The 18894-nt window shown below is 44.0% G+C and overlaps 1 protein-coding gene across 1 annotated transcript in view; it reads left to right on the top strand.

Moving 5' to 3' along the window:
- Nucleotides 1-18894, top strand: part of LOC111952558 (inositol 1,4,5-trisphosphate-gated calcium channel ITPR2) — a 160347-nt gene that overhangs the window by 88750 nt on the left and 52703 nt on the right. Inside the window, exons 42-48 of the mRNA XM_023971370.3 lie at nt 937-1137; nt 10046-10156; nt 10599-10694; nt 10788-10907; nt 12635-12760; nt 13520-13712; nt 13825-13950. Of these exons, the coding sequence (XP_023827138.1) occupies nt 937-1137; nt 10046-10156; nt 10599-10694; nt 10788-10907; nt 12635-12760; nt 13520-13712; nt 13825-13950 (973 nt within the window). The remainder of the gene's footprint in view (nt 1-936; nt 1138-10045; nt 10157-10598; nt 10695-10787; nt 10908-12634; nt 12761-13519; nt 13713-13824; nt 13951-18894) is intronic.

The following is an 18894-nucleotide window of genomic DNA, read 5'->3' as shown; positions in this document are numbered from 1 at the left end:
GAATTTACTGGTGTTTACCATGTTCACCTGATGAGTGAATCATCTCAACAGGGATTAGCAGGAAGGCCCACTGCATTTGAGGAAACAGATTAGATTCTGAGCTGAGCATTATCATTTTTCTTCTCATCTCCATTATGAGTCAGAATCTCCACAGAGATCTAACAGCAGCCTATCATAGCACCACCTCTATTTAGGAATCCAGCATTTATGTAACCATCTGGGTTTTATATCCGGTGTAACAGGGTATTACTGTCAATATACACAGAGTATACAAAACATTTGGACACCTGCTCTTGCCATGACATAGACTGACCAGGTGAATCCAGGTGAAAGCAATGATCCCTTATTGATGTCACTTGTTTAATCCACTTTAATCAGTGTAGATGAAGGTGAGGAGACGGGTTAAAGAAGGATTGTTAAGCCTCGTGACAATTGAGACATGGTTTGTGTATGTGTGCTATTTAGAGGGTGAATGTGCAAGGCAAAAGATTTATGTGCCTTTGAAAGGGGTATGGCAGTAGGTGCCAGGAGCACCGGTTTGAGTGTGTCAAGAACTGCAACGCTGCTGGGTTTTTCCACACTCAACAGTTTCCCGTGTGTATCAAGAATGTTCCACCACCCAGACATCCAGCCAACTTGACACAACAGTGGGAAGCATTAGAGTCCACATGGGCCAGCATCCCTGTAGAACGCTTTCGAAACCATGTAGAGTCCATGCCCCGATGAATTGAGGCTGTTCTGAGGGCAACTCAATATTAGGAAGGTGTTCTAAATGTTTTGTACACTCAGTGTATGTCTCACGCTTTTATTCTGAAAAGTTGACACACCCTGCTTTAAACACAGATCAGAGGTGCTCACACTCCGATAGGATGTCATGCAAGTATCCTATTAATATGAACCACCTTTTTCCCCCTCCTGGTTCGTCCCTGAATCCAGAACTTCCTGCGGAACCAGAACAACAAGACCAACTACAACCTGGTGTGTGAGACGCTGCAGTTCCTGGACATCCTGTGTGGCAGCACCACTGGGGGCCTGGGCCTGCTGGGCCTCTACATCAACGAGGGCAACGTGGACTTGGTCCGGCAGACCCTGGAGACCATCACAGAGTACTGCCAAGGACCCTGCCACGAGAACCAGGTAGGGGACCAAAAACTGTGCCCGTGTAGAGGTTATTTGGAATCACACTCTTGTGATGTGGTGTGCCTGCCTGAAACTTGTAAACGCAAATTATATAATGTACCACAAGGATTTCCTCTTTGTCTAATGGTTAAGACATTGAACAGCAGTCCTGGGCCCCCAAAATATGCATGTGCAAGTTTTCATGCAACAATTTGCATTTATAAAAACTCAACTTGACTTGGGAATATGCTTATCGTCCTGCAAACTTTAAACCATGCATATGCACAGTTTCTAGTGGTTGAATTATTGCATTGCATGAAGACAAATGTAGCCTTGTGCAAATGTGGTATATACAGTGCATTCGGAAAGTATTCAGACCCCTTCCCTTTTTCCACATTTGTTATGTTATAGCCTTATTCTCAAATGTATTAAATCAATCTACACACTACACCATAATGACAAAACAAAAACATGTTTTTAGATTTTTTAAAATATTTTTTCCCTTAATAATTAAGTATTCAGACACTTTGCTATGACACACGCAATTGAACTCAGGTGCATCCTGTTTCCATTGGTCATCCTTGTGATGTTTCTACAACTTGATTGGAGTCCACCTGTCGTAAATTCAATTGATTGGACATGATTTGGAAAGGCACATATAAACTCAGCAAAAAAAGAAACGTCCTCTCACTGCCAACTGTGTTTATTTTCAGCAAACTTAACGTGTAAATATTTGTATGAACATAACAAGATTCAACAACTGAGACATAAACTGAACAAGTTCCACAGACATGTGACTAACAGAAATGTAATAATATGTCCCTGAACAAGGGGGGTCAAAATCAAAAGTAACAGTCAGTATCTGGTGTGGCCACCAGCTGCATTAAGTACTGCAGTGCATCTCCTCCTCATGGAATGCACCAGATTTGCCAGTTCTTGCTGTGAGATGTTACCCCACTCTTCCACCAAGGCACCTGCAAGTTCCCTCCCAATGACACCAAACATACTTCCAAAGTTGTGTATATATACACCCACACACACGGTATACATATAAACTCAGCAGAAAAAGAAACGTCCTCTCGCTGTCAACTGCGTTTATTTTTTTTAGCAAACTTAACGTGTAAATATTTTTATGAACTCAACAAGATTCAATAACTGAGACATAAACTGAACAAGTTCCACAGACATGTGACTAACAGAAATGGAATAATATGTCCCTGAACAAGGGAGGGGGGGGTCAAAATCAAAATTAACAGTTAGTATCTGGTGTGAGCACCAGCTGCATTAAGTATTGCAGTGCATATCCTCCTCATGGAGTGCATCTCCTCCTCCAGTTCTTGCTGTGAGATGTTACCCCACTCTTCCACCAAGGCACCTGCAAGTTCCCTGACATTTCTGGGGGGAATGGCCCTAGCCCTCCCCCTCCGATCCAACAGGTCCCAGACGTGCTCAATGGGATTGAGATCCGGGCTCTTCACTGGCCATAGCAGAACACTGACATTCCTGTCTTGCAGGAAATCACGCACAGAACGAGCAGTATGGCTGGTGGCATTGGGTACCACATGAGGGAGGAGGATGTCTTCCCTGTAACGCACAGCGTTGAGATTGCCTGCAATGATAACAAGCTCAGTCCGATGATGCTGTGACACCGCCCCAGACCATGACGGACCCTCCACCTCCAAATCAATCCCGCTCCAGAGTACAGGCCTTGGTGCAACGCTCATTACTTCGACGATAAACGCAAATCCGACCATCACCGCTGGTGAGACAAAACCGTGACACATCAGTGAAGAGCACTTTTTGCCAGTCCTGTCTGGTCCAGCGACGGTGGGTTTGTGCCCATAGGCGACGTTGTTGCCGGGGATGTCTGGTGAGGACCTGCCTTACAACAGGCCTACAAGCCCTCAGTTCAGCCTCTCGCGGACAGTCTGAGCACTGATGGAGGGATTGGGCGTTCCTGGTGTAACTCGGGCAGCTGTTGCCATCCTGTACCTGTCCCGCAGGTGTAATGTTCGGATGTACCGATCCTGTGCAGGTGTTGTTACACGTGGTCTGCCACTGCGAGGACGATCAGCTGTCCGTCCTGTCTCCCTGTAGTTATTGCCCTGGCCACATCTGCAGTCCTCATGCCTCCTTGCAGCATGCCTAAGGCACGTTCACACAGATGAGAAGGGACCCTGGGCATCTTTCTTTTGGTGTTTTTCAGAGTTTGTAGAAAGGCCTCTTTAGTGTCCTAAGTTTTCATAACTGTGACCTTAATTGCCTACCGTCTGTAAGCTGTTAGTGTCTTAACGACCGTTCCACAGGTGCATGTTCATTAATTGTTTATGGTTCATTGAACAAGCATGGGAAACAGTTTTTAAACCCTTTACAATGAAGATCTGTGAAGTTATTTGGATTTTTACGTATTGTCTTTGAAAGACAGGGTCCTGAAAAGGGGACATTTCTGTTTTTGCTGAGTTTATAAGGTCCTACAGTTGAAAGTGCATGTCAGAGCAAAAACCTAGCCATGAGGTCGAAGGAATTGTCCGAGACATGATTGTGTCGGCACAGATCTGGGAAGGGTACCAAAACATTTCTGCAGCATTGAAGGTCCCCAAGAACACAGTGGCCTCCATCATTCTTAATTGGAAGACGTTTGGAACCACCAAAACTCTTCCTAGAGCTGGCCACCCAGGCAAACTGAGCAAGAGAAAGGCCTTGTTCATGGAGGTGACCAAGAACCCAATGGTCACTTTGACCGAGCTCCAGAGTTCCTCTGTGGAGATGGGAGAACTTTGTAGGAGGACAGCCATCTCTGCAGCACTCTACCAATCAGGCTTTTATGGTAGAGTGGCCAGATGGAAGCCACTCCTCAGTAAAAGGCACATGACAGGAGTTTGCCAAAAGGCAACTAAAGGACTCTCAGACCATGAAAAACAAGATCATCTGGTCTGATGAAACCAAGATTGAACTCTTTGGCCTAAACGCAAAGCGTCACGTCTGTTTTTCAGTGGCAGGGACTAGGAGACTAGTCGGGATCGAGGGAAAGCGGAACGGAGCAAAGTACAGAGAGATACTTGATGAAAACCTGCTCCAGAGCGCTCAGGACCACAGACTGGGGAGAAGGTTCACCTTCCAACAGGACAAAGAACCTAAGAACACAGCCAAGACAATGCAGGAGTGGCTTCAGGACAAGTCTTTGAATGTCCTTGAGTGGCCAGCCAGAGCCCGGACTTGAACCTGGTCCAACATCTCTGGATCAACCTGAAATAGCTGTGCAGCAATGCTCCCCATCCAACCTTACAGAGCTTGAGATGATCTGCAGAGAAGAATGGGAGAAACTCCCCAAATACAGGTGTGCCAAGCTTGTAGTGTCATRCTCAAGAAGACTCGAGGCTGTAATCGCTGCCAAAGGTGATTTAACAAAGTACTGAGTAAATGGTCAGAATACGTATGTAAATGTGACATTTCAGTGTTTTTTTTTTTCATGTAATTTGCAAAAACATCCCCAAAACTTTTTTTGCTTCGTCATTATGGGGTATTGAGTTTTTTATTTTGATCTATTCGTTCCATATCTCATTTAATTGGACCCCCTTCACAGTAGTAAATAGATAAGCCATTTCAAGTAATTTGCTATTTTCGATCTAAAGCGCAGTTTAATGGGTGAACAGATGGTTCACCTTTTCCATTGATATTTGAATAGTGTCATTTCAAAATGTTCCAGTAAACATTATTTCATTTAAAAACTTAATACTGCATCATTACAGAATACATTAATGACGTTTTCTGGCCATGAGTTCATATTCTCGAGGTAGCCATGCAACAAATAACCATGTGCGTCTCTCATCTAATTGGGTCTATTAGATAGGCTAAATTCAATTTCATGCAATTTCATGCACCCAACAGGGATCGCGGTTTATAACATACAGTAGAATTTAACAGATGAATAGAGAATTGATATTTAGCGTCGAAGTGTGTAGGCCAGGGTTTCCCAAACTTGGTCCTGCCCCCCCTATCCCGCCTGGGTGCAGATTTTTGTTTTTGCCCTAGCACTACACAGCTAATTCAAATAACCAACTCATCAAACTTTTGATTATTTGAATCAGCTGTGTAGTAGTTGGGCAAAAACCAAAATGTGTACCCAGGGAGGCCCCATGACTTGGGTTTGGGATGCTACCACTGTAAATAGGCCTACTGTAGTTTTCCTTTTTAATGGAAAAAGTGAATTCAAAACATTATTGCATTTAAACAATCTGTTTACAGGTCCACAACAATTTGCAATTGTTTTTGTCTTTCAGAAACAGTCAGATACAGCAAATATCACTGCAAAAGATATCATTCTGCCAACACCTCCAAAAACATTTTATCAAGTGTGCCATGTATTGCGATTTCCTTTAGATACTGTCTTGGCCTAATTCCAACACTTCCAAAGTATACAGCAAGTAAGGGCTTTATTGTCACCATAAAAGGTGAATGATGGGAGTTTCTGGCGGAGTTATAATGCTCGTTCACGAGCGCAAAGTTTTATGACAGGTCTGATTTATGCATATGGGATGCGCCAAGTTTATAAATCTGAAAGGCACACGCAGATATTTAGTGTTAAATTTACACAATGGTTGTAAATGAGTGCCCTGGGGTCACCAACCGGTTACACCAGATGACTAATGTTGCTGTGCTCACTTTACCATGGAAGATGATGAATAGTGTTGTTATTTTGGAGTTGGATTACTACCATGCAAGATCATAACTGTATGCTACATCAGTGTTTCCCAATTGTTTTGGTCAGGAGGCCTGTCCAACACGTGAGCATGACATCGATGTGACAACCATGTACAGTAACAGCCATGTGACATCCATGTTTGAATCACATACAGCTCCCACTCACATGAATCATACATCAGCACTTTCACAGTTGGGAACAGCACAGGAAAAACCCCTGATGTATGTCACATTGATGGTAGTGCATTGATTTTTTTTGGTTCAAGCGTAGCCATGAAAACCATTTTAAATGAATGTACAGTAAATGTGAGGGTGTTCAGTAACATGTCAATTTATGAAGTGGTTGGAAGTTACACGAGTAGCCTACAATCCTGCCAAACAGACAACCGTGTTGTCTAAAACATCTTAAAGGGATAGTTCCTGCCAAACACAACAGTATTGTCTAATTGAGTCTAAAACATCTTAAAGGGATAGTTCACTTTTTGGAGGTTGTAGCTCAGGGATTCTTGAAAGATGGGACAATCAACATTTTTCCCACAAAAAGATTTCTTAATATGAACAACATTTTAAATGTAATTTTGATAGACCAAAGTATCAGCTATCACCATGCCAAAAGGAACAAGCTACTAATAAATAAATCATAAAATGCAACTAACTGGATTTATGATAACTCTGTCAGGCACCATAAGTGTTTAAAGGCCTTGATTGTTTAATTCTAACATTAGATAATTCAAATATACTGAACGAAGATATAAACATATGTAAAATGTTGGCCCCATGTTTCATGAGCTGAAAAAAAATCCATACGCAAGAAAAGCTTATTTCTCACAAATGTTGTGCACCAAGTTGTTTACATCCCTGTTAGTGAGCATTTCTCCTTTGCCAAGACAATCCATCCACCTGACAGGTTTGGCATATCAAGAAGCTGATTAAACAGTGTGATCATTACACAGGTGCACCTTGTGCTGGGGACAATAAAAGGCCACTCAAAAATGTGCTGTTGTCACACAACACAATACCACAGATGTCTCAAGAGGGAGCGTGCAATTAGCATGTTGACTGCAGGAATGTTCACCAGAGCTGTTGTCAGATGATCATTTTATTTTTATTTCTTTACCATAAGCCGCCTCATACGTCGTTTTAGGCAATTTGGCAGTACATCCAACCGGCCTCACAACCGCAGAACACGTGTAACCCCGCCAGCCCAGGACCTCCATGTCCGGGTTCACCTGGGGATCATCTTAGGAGGGAGGGGGGTGCTGCCCTGCCCTTTTTTGGCGGAAAAACAAATTCTGATTGGGGTGCCAGGGCCAACCAATCATGTGAAATCAATAGATTAGGGCCTAATGAATTCATTTTACTTAAATTAACTGTAACCCAGTAAAATCTTTAAAATTGTTGCATGTGGCATTTATATATTTGTTAATTAGATGTAATACAAATCCCCAAACTTATTTTTGTGTTATGGTGCTATATAAGCTCCAAGCTAATTTCGTTAGCATTTTTCCATGTTTTTAGAGATTTCAGAAGTTAAAACAAAATTTCTAAAGCAAACATTATCCCTTAGATAATCTTAAGGTTTAGTAATCAGCCATCAGTGACGGAGTTGAGAAGCCTCAGAGTTGACAACAACTACTCAAAACAGACATATTTTTGCCTCTAAAAATAAAAGTTCAATACAAACATTTGTAAAATAGAGAAAATTATTTATTTTAAAATCCCCAGTAAAAACAGTCATTCGATCAGATCTTCCAGTACTCTGGAGTTGACGTTAGACAAAATCTGACGTTGATGTTTAACAGAGTTGACAAAAATTAAAATGTTCTTCATTCAAGTGGTATACAAAGCAGCAATTTTGTTTTTCCTCAGTTGCTTTATGACTGTAAAACCTAATTTAAAGATAAACATTTTTGACATAAAATTCACATCCTGTCTTAATCTACCCGGGTGATAGAGTTGACCGTGTATGGTTGTGACATGGTGATTTTAATATTGTTTGTTTAAATCTATCAAAAGAAGAGAACTTTATAGACAATGAGCGGTCTTGTTGCACTACATGTTAGGAGGACATGAAGAAGGGGTCCTTATGGTATAGCTGACCCTGCTCATTCCTGATTTAATTTAAGGATTTTAGACAAATCTGACACTTTAAAAAAATATATATATAAAATTATATACACTGCTCAAAAGAATAAAGGGAACACTTAAACAACACAATGTAACTCCAAGTCAGTCACACTTCTGTGAAATCAAACTGTCCACTTAGGAAGCAACACTGATTGACAATACATTTCACATGCTGTTGTACAAATGGAATAGACAAAAGGTGGAAATTATAGGCAATTAGCAAGACACCCCCAATAAAGGAGTGGTTCTGCAGGTGGTGACCACAGACCACTTCTCAGTTCCTATGCTTCCTGGCTGATGTTTTGGTCACTTTGAATGCTGGCGGTGCTTTCACTCTAGTGGTAGCATGAGACGGGTCTACAACCCACACAAGTGGCTCAGGTAGTGCAGCTCATCCAGGATGGCACATCAATGCGAGCTGTGGCAAGAAGGTTTGCTGTGTCTGTCAGCGAGTGTCCAGAGCATGGAGGCGCTACCAGGAGACAGGCCAGTACATCAGGAGACGTGGAGGAGGCCGTAGGAGGGCAACAACCCAGCAGCAGGACCGCTACCTCCGCCTTTGTGCAAGGAGGAGCACTGCCAGAGCCCTGCAAAATTACCTCCAGCAGGCCACAAATGTGCATGTGTCTGCTCAAACGGTCAGAAACAGACTCCATGAGGGTGGTATGAGGGCCCGACGTCCACAGGTGGGGGTTGTGCTTACAGCCCAACACCGTGCAGGACGTTTGGCATTTGCCAGAGAACACCAAGATTGGCAAATTCGCCACTGGCGCCCTGTGCTCTTCACAGATGAAAGCAGGTTCACAACTGAGCACGTGACAGACGTGACAGAGTCTGGAGACGCTGTGGAGAACGTTTTGCTGCCTGCAACATCCTCCAGCATGACCGGTTTGGCGGTGGGTCAGTCATGGTGTGGGGTGGCATTTCTTTGGGGGGCCGCACAGCCCTCCATGTGCTCGCCAGAGGTAGCCTGACTGCCATTAGGTACGAGATGAGATCCTCAGACCCCTTGTGAGACCATATGCTGGTGCGGTTGGCCCTGGGTTCCTCCTAATGCAAGACAATGCTAGACCTCATGTGGCTGGAGTGTGTCAGCAGTTCCTGCAAGAGGAAGGCATTGATGCTATGGACTGGCCCGCCCGTTCCCCAGACCTGAATCCAATTGAGCACATCTGGGACATCATGTCTCGCTCAATCCACCAACGCCACGTTGCACCACAGACTGTCCAGGAGTTGGCGGATGCTTTAGTCCAGGTCTGGGAGGAGATCCCTCAGGAGACCATCCGCCACCTCATCAGGAGCATGCCCAGACGTTGTAGGGAGGTCATACAGGCACGTGGAGGCCACACACACTACTGAGCCTCATTTTGACTTGTTTTAAGGACTTTACATCAAAGTTGGATCAGCCTGTAGTGTGGTTTTCCACTTTAATTTTGAGTGTGACTCCAAATCCAGACCTCCATGGGTTGATGAATTTGATTTCCATTGATCATTTTTGTGTGATTTTGTTGTCAGCACATTCAACTATGTAAAGAAAAAGTATTTAATAAGAATATTTCATTCATTCAGATCTAGGATGTGTTATTTTAGTGTTCCCTTTATTTTTTTGAGCAGTGTATATATTCTTTTAGGAATCACAGTTTTGAGATAAATATTCTTTAAAGTCAGAGAGGACTATTGCAATAAACTACATAAGATCCTTTTTCAGTTAATATTCATTATTGCCAGTTTTTAGCATTTTAAACAGTTATTTGGAGAGTTTGAAATTGGGAACCTTGCTTCGTGCAAGTCCATTTCCGGTCAAAGAGCCGAAATGGAAATGTATAACATTTAAAATATTTGGAACATTCTAAAAACAACTCTTTCCCCTTTATAAAATTGCCCCAAATCTAACTGTTTAGCTCAAATAATGCCACAAAATACAAAATGTCCCCTGCCGTACAAGGATTGTCCCGACTTTCAAGAATCCCTAAGGTTATTGTCGACTTATTGTACCTGGGGTTTTGTCATTGAAACAATCTCTTTAAATCAATGGTGGTTGTTCTCATTTTAAAATTAACTTTTCACTCACTCACTAACTAACCTATTGCTGTCCCAGTCCTGTATAGCCAAGCACGAGTCCAACGGCATCGACATCATCATAGCTCTAATAGTCAACCCCGTCAACCCTTTAGGGAAGCATCGACTGGACCTGGTACTGGAACTCAAGGTTAGCATGCCTCTATACGAGTCCCCTTCTCGTGTTCAGTGGAAGTCAATGGTTGGATAAGCAGCAGAGAAATAGCCAATTATACCTACATGAATATTGTATAGGTATACCATCCAGCCCTATATACACATTCATACTTCACACACAAAGTTATCACTATCAATGACAATCATTTGAGAGTACATTTGTTGTTAAAAGTCCCATTTGTCCTGTGTAGTTATGGCCTTACAATGTGATATCTGCTGAGATGTTAGTGAGGGAGGAATGCACGATTTCTTTCCTCCTTTCTTTCAGAAATGTCTTTCCTCAGTGTAATCTCAGCTATTCATCAGTTCATTCATTACACTAGAACTGATTTGAAGTCTGTTTCCTCCCGGTAACATAGATGATTGTGTAGTGGGTTAGGATGTGATCGTATCGTGACAGGCTCTCTGTGTGCTAGAACAACGCCTCCAAGCTGCTGCTGGCAATCATGGAGAGTCGCCATGACAGCGAGAATGCTGAGAAGATCCTTTACAAGATGAGGCCCATGGAGCTGGTGAGTGGCTCTCTATATACACACACACACACACACACACACACACACACACACACACACACACACACACCGTACTGACAATGTGTGTTCCAGGTGGATGTGATGAAGGAGGCATATGCCCAGGGGCTGGAAAGTGAGGCTGAGGAGAACGCTATAGGAGACCAGATCAAACCTAAAGATGTAGGACACAACATCTACATCCTGGCCCACCAGGTAACACCATGACGTGTGTGTGTGTTTTTTAAAATGCATAATGGAGTGTGTGGGAGAGATTTTGTGCACCATGTATATTCATGCTTTAAAAAGGGCCCAATAAGTACATGTGTCACAGAAAAAAACGGTAATTCACTTATGTGTTACACTCTTACTGCCCCGCCAGGTAAGTCTACTTATTATTTTCTGTAGGTGTCGTTATATAGTCTGGTCTTATGTAATTTCAATAGGTGATCATGGATGTGACTTTCAATGGAATAGATGGTTCAGTTCCTATGTTGAGTCATAGTGAAAACCCACACAGAGACGTGTCTCTGTAGAAAGGGTAGACAAGGTCAAGCGCGTTTTTCACTTCTGTCTTTTACTCACAATCGAGCCGAGTGTCAGACAGACAGACAGACGGTATTTCTGCCCCACCAACTGACTGGTTTCATCATGACCACCAAGGTCTCCTGGGCTGGCTGTTTGTACTTCTGAAATAACACGTACACACATGAGCGCGTACAGAAGTTCACACACACACACACACACACTCCACCCCATTGTATAACCCCACATATGCAAATGAACATACCATAGATACCACACTCCTGCCTCAAGCATTTATATATACACACAACCCAAGAATTTCTTTGTTCCTGTTTATCAGTAAAAGCCACCACACTTCTGAACATCTGCTGTGTCTGACATAGTCAGCTGAGTATCACCCGCATCACAGCTGACAACTGTATCATTTGTCTCCCTCACTGATGTCTATATCACCACAGAAGGAGCAATAGACAGGCAGCCTAATCCATCATTGGATAGAGTGGATAAGTAGTACAGTGTCAACAACAGAGACTTGGAATTGAGCAGATTGGGGAATGATGTCTCCACTTGGTGATTTAATGCAGAATGCCTCACTGAATGGCATCGATCTCTCACTGGTCTGTTTCACTGTAAGGACTGTATCCCTTTACATCTCATGTTTCTCCTTGACAATTAGACCATCTGTGTTACTCTCCCACATTGGCACGTATGGACGTACGTACGCACACACACACACAGACATATCCTCTCAATATACACTGAGTATACAAAACATTAAGAACACCTGCTCTTTCCATGACCTAGATTGACCAAGTGAAGCTTCGATCCCTTATTGATGTCACTTGTTAAATCCACTTCAATCATTGTAGATGAAGGGGGAGACATGCTAAAGAAGGGTTTTTAAGCCTTGAGACAATTGAGTCATGGATTTTGTATGAGTACCATTCAGAGGGTGAATGGGCAAGACAAAAGATTTGTGTCTTTGATTGGGTTATGGTAGTAGGTGCCAGGCGCACCGGTTTGTGTCAAGAACTGCAAAGCTGCTGGCTTTTTCACACTCAACAGTTTCTCGTGTGTATCAAGAATGGTCCACCACCCAAAGGACATCCAGCCAACTTGACACAACTGTGAGAAGCATTGGAATCATCCCTGTGGAATGCTTTCAAGACCTTGAAGAGAGTCCCATGCCCTGATGAATTTAGGCTGTTCTGAGGGGGGAAAGGGAGGGGGGGGGTACGCAGCTCAATATTAGGAAGGTGTTCCTAATGTTTGGTATACTCTGTGTGTGTTTTACATTGCTAGACATTTGTTTCGAAGTTACAAACAAATCAGATGATCAAATGGGTGGGGTAACTCAGAGCTGTAATACATACTGAAAGTACTGTGTTGACTGAGTGGCTGTACTGTGTGTGTTCCAGCTGGCCAGACACAGTAAGTTCTTGCAGCAGAGCTTGAGGCCGCCAGCGACTGGGCTATTGCTGAGCCATAAAATAGAGGGAGAAGACGCCCTCGGTTACTATGCCAACCACACCGCTCAGATAGAGGTAGGCCTCATCCAGACAGTGTTCATCGCATCCCATTGTCCCAACCCAGCAGGGAATACTGGTTGAAATTACATCATAATGACTGTCTTTCAACCAGTTTTTGCCCTCTGGAAAGCTACAGGCCTCTTTTGCCCTTTTTAAAAATATATATCTGTTGGTGCTATTAGATAATATATATATATATATACCCCAGAGTATCATATTTTGCTGGCTCTTGCGTGGCTTAATCAGCAATGAATCCAAAGGGGTTATTATGCAATGGTAACAAGCATTCATTGAGATGATGCCAACAGATAACTGGTGGACTGTCTTTAATTGAGTGGTTGTGGTCTGAAAGTCTGCTGTTTGTCCGATTTGATGCTAGAACATGCTATTAGATATACCCCTGAAAGTAGGGATGAGCGGTATCCAGATTTTCATACCTTCATACACTTCCTCACCATAACGAGGCATACGGTATAACCAGCAGTCGTTTTTGTTTGTTTTATGCACAAAACAAATGTAGGCTAGCTAGTCACATAGCTAGCAAGTTAGTAAACCAAATGCATACAGTAACAGCCTTGAGCTGGAGATAATGTATTTAGCATATCTTAGATAGTTAACTTACACTAATGCTTATAACTGTATCACGCAAGCACCCCAAATCATACCGTCGGCATAATACCTTGATATATGGTATACCGCCCAAGCCTACCTGAAAGTACAGCTACTTTTTGTTCTTAGTCTTAGAGGTATCATCATATCATGTTCTTTCTTCAGATTGTGCGTCACGACCGCACAATGGAGCAAATAGTGTTCCCAGTGCCCAACATCTGTGAGTACCTGACAGAGGAGTCCAAGACGCGCGTTTTCACCACCACCGAGAGGGACGACCAAGGCAGCAAGGTCAATGACTTCTTCACGCAGTTCGACGACCTCTACAACGAGATGCGCTGGCAAAAGAAGATACGCAGTAAGAGACCAAGATTTACACTGACAAAACATTCTGTAATCTCTTTCTAAGGTGACATTTCCAGGTTTATTGTGATACACGGGTATTAACCAGATGTCCCGTGTCTGTTCAGATAACCTTGCTCTGTTCTGGTTCTCTCGGCACATCTCTCTGTGGGGAAGCATCTCTTTCTACCTGGCAGTGCTGGTCAATGTGGCCGTGGCTCTCTTCTACCCCTTCGGTGACGACGAAGATGAAGGTGAGATTTTCTACTGGCCTACAGCTGGGTCTTATTCATTAGGGCACATGGTTGCCAGTGTTTCCCCTATATTAATTTAGCAGCGACATACAGTTGAAGTTGGAAGTTTACATACACTTAGGTTGGAGTCATTAAAACTTGTCTTTCAACCACTCCACAAATTTCTTGTTAACAAGCTATAGTTTTGGCAAGTCGGTTAGGACATCTTTGTGCACGACACAAGTAATATTTCCAACAATTGTTTACAGACAGATTATTTCAATTATAATTCACTGTATCACAATTCCAGTGGGTCAGAAGTTTACATACACTAAGTTGACTGTGCCTTTAAACAGCTTGGAAAATTCCAGAAAATGATGTCTGGCTTTAGAAGCTTTTGATAGGCTAATTGACATAATTTGAGTCAATTGGAGGTGTACATGTGGTGTATTTCAAGCCTACCTTCAAACTCAGTGCTCTTTTGCTTGACATCATGGGAAAATCAAAAAGAAATCAGCCAAGACCGCAGAGACCTCCACAAGTCTGGTTCATCCTTGGGAGCAGTTTCTAAATGCCTGAGGTACCACGTTCATCTGTACAAACAATAGTACGCAAGTATAAACACCATGGGACCACGCAGCCGTCATACCGCTCAGGAAGGAGACGCGTTCTGTCTCCTAGAAATGAACGTACTTTGGTGCGAAAAGTGCAAATCAATACCAGAACAACAGCAAAGGACCTTGTGAAGATGCTGGAGGAACAAGTACAAAAGTATCTATATCCACAGTAAATGAGTCCTATATCGACATAACCTGAAAGGCCACTCAGCAAGGAAGAAGCCACTGCTCCGAAACCGCCACAATAAAGCCAGACTACAGTTTGCAACTGCACATGGGGACAAAGATAGTACTTCTTGAAAAATGTCCTCTGGTCTGATGAAACAAAAATAGAACTGTTTGGCCATAATGACCATTGTTATGTTTTGGAGGGAAAAGGGGGAGATTTGCAAGCCGAAGAACAGCATCCCAACCGTGAATCACGGGGGTGGCAGCATCATGTTGTGGGGGTGCTTTGCTGCACAGAGGGACTGGTGCACATCACAAAATAGATGGTTTCATGAGGAAGGACAATTATGTGGATATATTGAAGCAACATCTCAAGACATCATTCAGGAAGTTAAAGCTTGGTCGCAAATGGGTCTTCCAAATGGACAATTTTGACACCAAACATACTTCCAAAGTTGTGTATATATACACCCACACACACGGTATACATATAAACTCAGCAGAAAAAGAAACGTCCTCTCGCTGTCAACTGCGTTTATTTTTTTTAGCAAACTTAACGTGTAAATATTTTTATGAACTCAACAAGATTCAATAACTGAGACATAAACTGAACAAGTTCCACAGACATGTGACTAACAGAAATGGAATAATATGTCCCTGAACAAGGGAGGGGGGGGGTCAAAATCAAAATGAACAGTTAGTATCTGGTGTGAGCACCAGCTGCATTAAGTATTGCAGTGCATATCCTCCTCATGGAGTGCATCTCCTCCTCCAGTTCTTGCTGTGAGATGTTACCCCACTCTTCCACCAAGGCACCTGCAAGTTCCCTGACATTTCTGGGGGGGATGGCCCTAGCCCTCACCCTCCGATCCAACAGGTCCCAGACGTGCTCAATGGGATTGAGATCCGGGCTCTTCGCTGGCCATGGCAGAACACTGACATTCCTGACACAGAATGAGCAGTATGGCTGGTGGCATTGTCAGGATTAGCTTGCAAGAAGGGTACCACATGAGGGAGGAGGATGTCTTCCCTGTAACGCACAGCATTGAGATTGCCTGCAATGACGACAAGCTCAGTCCAGTGATGCTGTAACACAGTACAGGCTCCAGAGTACAGGCCTCCTTCGATGATAAACGTGAATCCGACCATCACCCCGGTTAGAAAAAAACGCGACTCGTCAGTGAAGAGACCACTTTTTGCCAGTCCTGTCTGGTCCAGTGACGTTGTTGCCGGTGATGCCCTCAGTCCAGCCTCTCTCAGCCTATTGTGGACAGTCTGAGCACTGATGGAGGGATTGTGCGTTCCTGGTGTTACTCGGGCAGTTGTTGTTGCCATCCTGTACCTGTCTCACAGGTGTGATGCTCGGATGTACCGATCCTGTGCAGGTGTTGTTACACGTGGTCTGCCACTGTGAGGACGATCAGCTGTCCGTCCTGTCTCCCTGTAGCGCTGTCTTAGGCGTCTCACAGTACGGACATTGCAAGTTATTGCCCTGGCCACATCTGCAGTCCTCATGCCTCCTTGCAGCATGCCTGAGGCATTTTCACGCAGATGAGCAGGGACCCTGGGCATCTTTCTTTTGGTGTTTTTCAGAGTTCGTAGAAAGGCCTCTTTAGTGTCCTAAGTTTTCATAACTGTGACCTTAATTGCCTACCGTCTGTAAACTGTTAGTGTCTTAACAACCACTCCACAGGTGCATGTTTATTAATTGTTTATGGTTAATTGAACAAGCATGGGAAACAGTGTTTAAACCATTTACAATGAAGATCTGTGAAGTTATTTGGATTTTTACGAATTATCTTTGAAAGACAGGGTCCTGAAAAAGGGAAATGTCTTTTTTTGCTGAGTTTGAGGTCCCACAGAGCAACAACCAAGCAATGAGGTCGAAGGAATTGTCCGTAGAGCTCTGAGACAGGATTGTGTCCGCACAGATCTGGGGAAGGGTACCAAAACATTTCTGCAGCATTGAAGGTCCCCAAGAACACAGTGGCCTCCATCATTCTTAAATGGAAGAAGTTTGGAAACCCAGAGACTCTTCCTAGAGCTGGCCGCCCAGCCATACTGAGCAATCGGGGAGAAAGGCCTTGTTCAGGGAGGTGACCAAGAACCCAATGGTCACTCCGACAGCCAATCCAGAGTTCTTCTATGGAGATGATAGAACCTTCCAGAAGGACAACCATCTCTGCAGCACTCTACCAATCAGGCCTTTATGGTAGAGTGGCCAGATGGAAGCCACTCCTCAGTAAAAGGCACATGACAAGAGTTTTCCAAAAGGCACTCAAAGGACTCTCAGACCATGAGAAACAAAATTCTCTGGTCTGATGAAACCAAGATTGAGCTCTTCGGCCTGAATGCCAAGTGTCACGTCTGTTTTTCAGTGGCAGGGAATAGGAGATGATTCAGGATGGAGGGAAAGCTGAACAGAGCAAAGTAAAGACAGATCAGCTCCAGTGTGTGTCCTGGACCACAGACTGGGGAGAAGGTTCACCTTCCAACAGGACAAAGAACCTAAGAACACAGCCAAGACAACGCAGGAGTGGCTTCGGGACAAGTCCCTGAATGTCCTTGAGTGGCCAGCCAGAGCCCAGACTTGAACCCGATCGAACATCTCTTGATCGATCTGAAAATAGCTGCGCAGCAATGCTTCCCATCCAACCTGACACTTTGAGATGATCTGCAGAGAAGAATGGGAGAAACTCCCCAAATTCATGTTTTCCAAGCTTGTAACGTCATACCGAAGAGGATGGGAATTAGAAAGAGGCGCTGAGAAAGAGGTCCTGGCAGTGAAGTGGGCTCTAGAAAGCCTGAAATACTACCTGCTAGGGCGCCACTCATCAGTGACCATGCTCCACTCACCTGGATGCATAAGGCTAAAGAGAAGAACGACCTGGTGATGCAGGGTTGTTTGAGTCTCCAACCGTTTTACTTTGGCTTAAAACACAGATCACAGAAGAAAATGGGAAATGTGGATGGGTTATCCCGCATGCATGCCTAATTTGCTTCGGTATCCCGACCTAGGGGGTTGAAGCTACAGGGGAGATGTGTTGCAAAGAAGGGGGGGTGAGTGATAAATGGCAGAACTAATAAACAGGCTTTGCCCTCTCACTAAAATGGCCACCCCGACCAGAACTACAGATCACAAAATGTCTGACCGCCAAGAACTACAATCCCATAAGCAAGGGGAATGCTCACAAGGTGGGGCCGACCCACAGATAATCAGGAAGAGCAAGAAGAAGGGGCTGGGGATCTGTGAACCATAGAGAAAGAGACAATTTATATCAGATGGATTTACCGTGTATGACCTGGACTGTTTGGACTTACCTGTTGGCGTTTGGACATGGACCTACCGAGAACCCGATTCGTGTCCCGAACCCTGCTATCCTTGACCACGCCTGCGGCCTGGATGGAGAATCCAACATACAGGTACTGTCCTGTTCGAAAGAACTCTCATTCTGGGGTGATTTTGGTGACCCGAGCATTCTTCTCTTTAGCCCTATGCATCCAGGTGAGTGCAGCATGGTCACTGATGAGGGTGAAGTGGCACCCTAGCAGGTAGTATTTCAGGCTTTCTAGATCCCACTTTACTGCCAGCGCTTGTTTCTCAACGACTGAGTAGTTGGTCTCCCATGGTTTCAGCTTCCTTCTTAAAAACAGGATGGGGTGTTCTACCTCTTGGGAGAGCACGGCTCTCAAGCCAAAGACTGGTCCCACCAGCACTGGATTACAGCAGAGAGCCTCCTGTAATGTTCTAAATGCTTTGTTGGCCTTTTCATCCCATGTTTGGCCCTCTGGCTCTAGTCATGTCGGTGAGTGGGGCGGCCACTGTGGCATAACTTGGGAGGAACTTATGATAGTAACCGATCAACCCTAGGAAGGCTCAAACCTGCTTCTTATTTACTGGTTTCGGCCATCCTCGAATTGCCTAGACCTTCTTAACCTTTCACGAGCCTCTACCCCGGATCCGGGAGCACCCCCCACACCCCCCACACACTAATTAGCATACCTAGCATAGCTTCAAAAGTAGATAGTAGCATCTAAATATCATTAAATCACAAGTCCAAGACACCAGATGAAAGATACACATCTTGTGAATAAAGCCACCATTTCAGATTTTTAAAATGTTTTACAGGGAAGACAAAATATGTAAATCTATTAGCTAAACACGTTAGCAAAATACACC

This window comes from Salvelinus sp. IW2-2015, linkage group LG26, assembly GCF_002910315.2.
Source record: "Salvelinus sp. IW2-2015 linkage group LG26, ASM291031v2, whole genome shotgun sequence".
Taxonomy (NCBI): domain Eukaryota; kingdom Metazoa; phylum Chordata; class Actinopteri; order Salmoniformes; family Salmonidae; genus Salvelinus; species Salvelinus sp. IW2-2015.
The sequence above is the reverse complement of the archived record's forward strand: the minus strand, read 5'-3'. Positions and strand labels throughout refer to the sequence as shown.